This window comes from Anas platyrhynchos, chromosome 4 (assembly GCF_047663525.1).
Source record: "Anas platyrhynchos isolate ZD024472 breed Pekin duck chromosome 4, IASCAAS_PekinDuck_T2T, whole genome shotgun sequence".
In the NCBI taxonomy this organism is placed as follows: Eukaryota; Metazoa; Chordata; class Aves; order Anseriformes; family Anatidae; genus Anas; species Anas platyrhynchos.
In genome coordinates, this window is record NC_092590.1 from 38,143,183 (window position 1) to 38,151,550 (window position 8,368).

Sequence of the window (8,368 nt, forward strand, 5' to 3'; positions counted from 1 at the left end):
TCACGGATTAAGAAAATGACACCTCCAGATTTGTTCTCAAGGTTGGGGGAAAAGTACTTTGGGTTCTAAGTAGCCACATTTTCTACAAGATCGGAAAAACCTGCTGGCCATTTTGTTTGAAGCTGAAAAAGTTACTTTTGTCAGATCAGAACCTCAAATCATTATTACTAAGAAGTAATAGAATAAATCAATTACTCTAGTACAAAATCAACTGCAATTAAAACATTGTAGATGGCACTGGTTCCATCTGATGTCTGTATTTTAAAAAGTCTAATTAAATTTTGCTTTTTTATTAAAACGTCTATTTAGATTCTGGGTTGGTTTACATTCCCTTCTCCCAGCACATAGTAAAGTAACTCCTAACCAGTTATCAAGCACTATGCTCTATTTATATGTACACTATATATTTAAAAATAAGACTGTGTCAGGTTCTATCAGGGAAGCCCACTGTTCTTGCAGTCACTAAAGGTGAAGAAGGAAAAGGCAACAGCTGATACTGTACCAGAATGGAAAGCTGCACTGCCAGCCAGCTCTGAGATGGTTCCACAATGGAACTCTGCAGTACCAAACTTTTCTCAAAACCAGCCCTTTTGACACAGGCACACGTTTGTGACCAGTAAATCCATAGTGTGTACAGATGGGAGACTCAGAAATGTGCTTTTGTCCAAATATAATCTGTAACAGTCTCTGAATCTCTGTTTGCATTTGTCATGATCTTTGCATATACAGGGTCCTACAGTACTTTTTGCCCAAATATTTATCTTTTTTTTTTTTTCCCAGATTATTGGATATGCATTCCATTAACGTCTGTTGTAGCAAAACATTTGAATCCACACATTAAAAAAAGTATTTAATGTTTATGTTTACATGAAGAATGTAGCAAGAACACAGTATACTACAGTGCTTAGAGACCATCTTTGAATGCTTTCAGCAGCAGGTCAGCTGCCAGCCCAGGAGACAAGACACCACTAAGAACTTTTTCTTCTAGAAGTGGAATCTTATCCTTGACTGCCAAGTGACTCCGGAAATGTTCCAACATATTTTCTTGGATGAGATTCCACATCCACACTTTCTGCTGTTTCCGTCGTTTGGCAAGCAGCTCACCACTCGTGAGCACGAGGTCACGGAATTCTGTCATTTTATCCCACATATCTGAGATACCTTCTCCAGTTTTGGCAGAGATACGCATTACCTGTTGGATTCAGAAGAATTTTTAAAGCCAAATAATTACTGGGCTTAAGGGTTAAATTACTGAATCAAGTAGATCGAGTGAAAATTAGGAAATGTGGAAGGCAAGCTTATTTCAATATACTCAACCAATTCCGCTCAAAGGAGTTTTGTGCCAGTCACACTTTTTTCCACAAAGAATAAGGAAAAAAAAAACTCAAAATTGGGATTCTACCTACTATAAGCAGACCTTGGGATCCACAGCATTTGGCATAAATAGGGTTTGTCCAACTGCTTGTGTAACTAGTGAGAATCATTTTAAATGAGACAATTAGCTAAAATGTACAGTGTTGCTATTTTACTTAAACATAGACTTAATTATCAATTCAGGTATACACACTCTGATAGCTACCCTTTTGCACTTAAAATATTCCAGAAAGGAGATATTGAAACTTCTTTTTGCATATGCTTTCCAGAGTAGGAATTCATTTTGCCAAAGTATTTCAGGCACCCAACTTCATCTTTAAAATGGGACTGCCTAAAAAAAAAACAAACCTCTCTTTCTCTCCCCAATCAAATGGATAGAGTCCCAGTCACTGAAACAGAGACAGATTTCTGACAGCCTCACTGATCTCAAAACAGGTGTTTTGGGTCACGTTTGTCAGGCTGAACAAATAGGTATTCAGATGTATCAGTTACTATTAAACAGTGATGAACTAAACACACAGACTGCTGAAAAAGCAAAGAAACATGTGCCACCTATATGAACATTAAACAATAAACAATCAAGTATTTAACATGGTGTAAAAAAGCTAAACAACCAAGGTCAATTTTTTATAAAAGAGCTCAAGGAGTCTAGAACAGCTAGATGAGACAGTAACAGTCCCAACTCATTCAGCACTTTTTCTGGGAAAACAACAAAAAGCATACAAAAAACCACCACCACAACCAAAAATCCCATAGGGAAGTACACACACCTTTGGTCTCCAAACCTTTGAACGCTTGCGAAGCAGCTTCATAGCACTAACATATTCCGCTTGTATTCTCCGTGCAGGCACAATTAAATCACCATCAGCTTTATTTATAGCAACTAGATCTGCCATCTCAATTATACCCCGTTTGATACCCTGAACAGAACATGGAGAGAAATTATGAATATCCAGAATAATTGACACACTGATTTAATCACAGAAAGTAGGTCAGGAAAGCTTTGTTATTTTCTGGTGGCTCCTGCTGGTGGGTGGATGGGCATGCTAGTCACGCAGCAGTAGTACCAGCGGCCACCGTCATCCCATTTATTACTCTGCTTTGACACTGGGACACTGAATATGGATATCAGAGTTTCCACGAGAACCTATTTTATGCGTAGAGACTTAAGTTTAAACAAAACATGACAAAGTTTACAAAACTAATTATATTGATTTGTTTTCCTCAAAACCACTCCCAGTTAACTAATAAACAGGTCATAATAATACTCTCTGATACTACTCAGAGAGTATCAAAATCGTACATCCCAGTAATTCCAAGATCTGGGTAAAAAAAAAAAAATCAGATATCAACCATGCAATGTTTGGTAAGACACTGAAAAGACTCACATAGCAGCTGTGTAATTTACAAAATACTACTGATATGGACTTCTTGCACAGACAAATACTACTTGGATTTAAATTTCTCCTTCTAGTCCTAGGTAGCACTTCAAAAGAGAAACAGAACAATACCTGTAATTCATCTCCACCTGCAGGTGGCAGCAGCAATATAAACATATCGACCATATCAGCCACAGCAAATTCTGATTGTCCCACTCCTGAAAAATTAAACCCAGAGTTCACTATTTATGGCAATCTTTCACAGTCACATTAATGACAACATGAATATCATAGTATTGCACTACCTTTCTGATTTGACCAAAACCCACAAATCACAGAATGGTTTGGGTTGGGAGGAACCTTAAAGCCCATCTAGTTGAACTCCCCTGCAGGGACACCTCCCACCAGACCAGGTTGCTCAAAGCCTCATCTAACCTGACCTTGAACACCTCTAGGGATGGGGCATCCACAGCTTCTCTGGGCAACCTGTGCCACTGCCTCACCAGTGATAAACAAACAACAGGGAACATACCATTCCAGTGTTTCTACAAAATATAAAGGCCTAGAAAATTGACAGAACAGGCATGCATTTCTACCCAGTGACCGTGCAAGGTGTCTCACGTCTGATTTAGGTGTCACAGCAGGATAACCGAAAGAAAACCCTAAGCACATACCTACTGTTTCCACAAGAACAACATCATAGCCTCCTCCTTCACAGAGCAGAATGGCTTCATTCGTGGTCCTTGTTACACCTCCTAACGTCCCTCTGGTTGGAGATGGTCTGATGTATGCGTTCATGTCTCTTGACAACTCAGTCATCCGTGTTTTATCACCCAATAGAGAACCTTAAACATTTACTATTAAATTATTTCAACTGTGCCAAACAGCTAGACTTTCCTTCCCTGTTCCCCGCCCCCACCAAAACAAATGAGAAAAAGGTAGATATCTTGGAAGAAATAAGTCATGAAACAATATTCCAATAATTGTTGTTAAAGACTTTATTCAGGACTAGGAAGTTCCTGGCTGGCTGGAAAGGCCTGACAAGTGGGCCTTACTGCTACCAAACACAAAGAGTTTGTTCTAGGTCAGAATGGATTCTGCACTTCCTGAACAGTTCTTTTTTTAAGAGCTGCTAATTAATCTTTGCTGTTTCTTTCCAAAGGGACAAATCTTTACCGTAAGATTTTGTTGATGATTTTTGTTTGTTTTTAAGAAAACTTAGATACATTCCTGCCTTCCTATTATTCATACAAACTTTGCATCAAATTCATTAAGATCTACATATATAAAAGCACATTCCAAAAGACAATAGATGCTCAGTTCATATAACTGGTACAGTCTTAGCACCACATTTTGCTATTCTATTCATGTGTCTTGAATGTATACATGCAATAATATACTATTTCTTAACTCTAAATCATTGCAGTGCTTCAATTTGTTTGTTTTTTGTTTTTTTTTTAAATAGTTACATTGCAGCATCTCCTATAATAGCGTAGATACTGGAAAAGGGAATGATGTTCTCTGACAGCTGCCCATTAGAAAAGGATCAAAATCAAGGTTCTATTATTTAAGTTACAGATATCATTAATCACGCCTGGTCAGCCTAGAATTTCCCTAAAAGTTTGAGAGTGGCACATTACAGCGACGCAATTTTGAGGAATCTCAAATTTAAAAAAAATCAGCAGGCCATGCTACAAGTCAGACTAATGGTCAGTGCAGCAGGAAACCATGACACTGATACAGCCAACAAAAAGCTAGAAATTCTTACAGAGAATTAATGAATGTTCTATACTCTAACCTGACAGATACATTTGGATTGCAGCATCTTCTAAATAGTTTTAAATTAGCATTATGTCCTGCCTAGTGATCAGCACTGTCACTTCTGAAATTTAAGTAGAAATTAATGTTCTTCTCCTTCACTGACATGGCATTAAGTAAGTTAATAAAGGTAGAGAGAAAACAGTGACTATGCAAAGTTTCAGACAAAAAAATGTTAAACAGCATTCGAACATTGGAGAAGAGTAAACTTGACAAATTGAGGGTTTTGATACATAATTCTCAATTTCAAAATGCACGGGGGGAAAAATGAAAAAGTGATACATTAGTAGTTTTGTAATAGTTTCATAGGGCCCAAAAATTTCTTCCATTTGCCCCAAAGAGACACTCTTATGTTTGACAAGGTATTAGAAACCTGACAGAAACATTAAGTCCTACTTACCACCACTTGTACTAGAAGAAGGGTCTACAGCCAACACCGACACTTTGTGTCCTCTTTCTGTAAGCATTTTCCCAAAGCATTCTATGAAAGTTGATTTCCCAGCACCAGGAGGACCAGACAACCCTAATAATCACATTAGGAAAATAGGAAGAAAAAAGATCTTGATAATTAAATAAATAATACATCATGGGAACACTTGATAGTTAAGTTGGTAATTCCTATTTTATTGCAAGATCACAAAAAGTGCCACAACTGATATACCCCAGTGAGCAAATGCAATTGACCTGAAACACAACACCATGGTTCACCCTAGACGGCAGCGCTCACTTCACCACCCCTCATCCTACCCATACCATTCGGTTTATCCTTATTTCCTCTCCTCCAAAGAAATTTATCTATACTAGTTTATGTTATAAAGTTTTAAATTGTAATACCCTAAAACTGTATTTTTCAGATTTATACAAGAGATACTTCAGGAGTATAAGCCCTTACGTTGAGTGGTTGGTATTTCAAAAATTGGGCAATTTACTTCCATTTCAAAGCATATAAAGAAGGATTAACTTGAAAACCTGCACAAGGTATTTCTCATTCCCATGCCCAAGTTCTTGTTCTTACAACCTCTGTACACACAAGAGATGAGAGATGGGCATGACCAATTTTACTTAGTGCAGCTCTTTGCAAGGGAAGAACATTTTACAGTTTCCAAGACAGCCAGGTTCAACTCTTCTCAGTCAAAAAGTAAGCTGCTTTGAAGTAACACCATAAAACAGGAAGGTACATATTCGTCCTTTCATGAATTAGTGAAAGGACTCAGAATGAGCTCAAGAAAACATTTACTTCAGGAAAAGAACGTGTCTGCTTAACTACATCCTTCCCTATCTAAGTGTAGATGACAGCCGTAACAATCAGTCAACTACTTAACATTTCAGTTTGTTATACATATTAAAAACAAACAAACAAAAATCACAACAACCACTGTCTCCCAACCACTCAAGATGTGTCAATTATATCTTGATTTCTTTCAATAACATTTTCCAGCCCAAGCCATAACTCTTCTGGACAACAGAAGTGATAGAGGTTGGTTACGAATCACAAGAAACCACTGATGAAAGACTATTGACCACAGTGTTTAAAGAGTAACAGTAAGAATGAAAGGTGAACGCTGTAATTCTGTCAAAGCAAAGCAACTACTGGACAGACATAAAAAGACTAACCCACTCTAAAGGCAAGTGGCTTTCCTTGATTTAACTTTTCTTGTTCCCTGTGGTAGGATAATACCTTCTGAAGGAGCACCTGGGCTACTTTCTTTTTCCTAGCTTGAGTTGATTCTACAAGTGTAATGGCTTCAGCTAAACAGGCTCTGTGGCCCTGGATGAGTCCACTGTAAAGTCTGTCTATGAGTCTGTTTTCTCTGTCAGAAAGTCCCTCTGCTTGCTGGTCAGGGGCAGCTTGGTGACACAGCTCTCTCTTCAAACCCTCTGACAAACACATCCATTTTGTATGATACGGGCGCACCAGCGTGAGAGACCCAATGCACAGGAAATCTGATCTGGAAGGGCAGTGAAAGTTCTTGAAATACATTCTTTTGAAGAGATAACGATGAGGAAACCTCAGCAGTACAGAGGGGATCTTCATCTTGTTCGGAATTAAAAGCACCAGAGGTATCAGTTCACTTCTGTTTGCAGAGACCCTAAGGAGAGAGAGGGAAAAATTTCACTTCCTTCAAAGTACTCCGAGTGCTTTTGAAGGGCTCAAATGAAACGTGTATGCAGGTGCTGATATTTTATCTAAACCCAACTTTTTTAATGCAAAAGGTGGTTCTCTCCTCCCGTTGAGAAACAGAATAAAAAGACATTATAGAATCAACAGCACGGCGGCGCTTTATTAGCACACACAGAATCATAACAAATGAAGACGATATTCTTATGAACACGAAGATAAATAAAAAATACGTTTAAATACAGGCTCCGACAGCCCACAAAAACCCAGCAACAATCCCCCAAACCTCGGACCCAACCAACCAACCCCCCCCCCCTCGGGGGGCTTCACGAACTCAGCCCCCTCCTACCTCCGCGGGTGCGGGGGGCTCAAACCCGCTGCAGGGGACAGGCTCTGCCCCCGGCCGCCCCTCAGCGCCGCTCGCTGCCGCCGCCGGTGCCGCTGCCGGGTACTGGGACTCGCCTCCAGCCGCGGCCCCGCCCGGGGAAGTGACGGCCTCAGGCCGAGACGGAACCGCCGGCCGCGGCCCGTGGCCGCCGTGAGGCAGCGCCGCCCTTTTCCCGCTCCGCCGCGGCCGTTGCGACCGTTGCGACCGTTAGGCGGCGTCGCGTGAGGGGCTGAGAGGCGTTAAGGGGCACGGCCGCGGGGCAGCCGATGTCCTCTTTATTTTTTAGTTTCTCTAGACATGTTAGCACGCCTGTTGCTGCATCTGTTTGTGTTAAAACCGATGCATTTATTTGTAGTAAGCAGAAACGCACGCCACCTGCTGCTGCCCGAGCTAATGCAGCTATGAAAACAATACTAGAGGTGTCCACAGTCCTGTGAGAGCGGCAGTGCAGCTGATGGGCTATGAAATGGCATAGATTTTGTTCTTAACTTCCAAACTCACAATTTAACACCATTCGTATTCTTCCAGCCCATATGATGATCATACACAGAGAACTGCACAAGCCACACTTTCCTTGTCAGAACTGATGAAATGGGGGGTTTTGCGCCCTCATCAGCATGTGATGCAGCGGAGAGAGACAGGAATTCCCATTTCAAAACAGCCTTGTGTGGCCTCCCTCCATAGTCACGGCTTTGTTCATCAGTTACCATGAATCACTGTCATTTCTTCTTTAAACACGCTTTCTAAGGCTGTTTCAAGTGCTGTTCTTAAACCTAGATAGCACATCACCATTAATAACAGCAACAAAGCCATTCCACTGCGGTTTCATCACAGATTGTTGATCCTACATTTCATTCGACTTTGTGTGCTTTCATTGTTGACCTTGTTACACGGACTAGATGAATGGCAATGCAAAACTGCACATTACAGCAGCTCTGAAGAGGGAGAGTAGATTGTTCAGTTCTTGGTGCACCATCAACTTGTGGAACAGAATAGTAGGAATTATATTAAATTGTGCATTCGCAGTTCAGAAAAAGTGTGCTATTTTATACGGTTCATCAGCTGCATTGCCAAGCTGATATGACCATGAGGAAGACACGTATGTATTTTTGAGTACTTTTCATACAAGAACCATTTTAAGACACTCCCACAATGATGCTCAACTAGGTAAAAGCATAGTTGTGCAAGTCACATCCCTCTCCCCTCAACTCCAATCTTAAACAAGTAAGTTTCTTTTCTCCAAAGACTATAATTTCCAAATGTCAGACTTGACAGAATTCCTATTGCACT

At 40.3% G+C, this 8,368-nt stretch overlaps 1 protein-coding gene across 1 annotated transcript; it reads right to left on the reverse strand.

Annotated features, from left to right (window-relative positions):
* Positions 1-823: 823 nt before the first annotated feature.
* On the reverse strand, positions 824-7,311 carry MMAA (metabolism of cobalamin associated A; the record flags this gene model as incomplete). Its single annotated transcript, XM_038178042.2, has 7 exons — positions 824-1,192; positions 2,145-2,294; positions 2,886-2,971; positions 3,428-3,598; positions 4,972-5,094; positions 6,186-6,661; positions 7,040-7,311. Coding segments are annotated over 7 exons (1,566 nt in total), but the record flags the coding sequence as incomplete, so codon positions are not given.
* Positions 7,312-8,368: the final 1,057 nt, after the last annotated feature.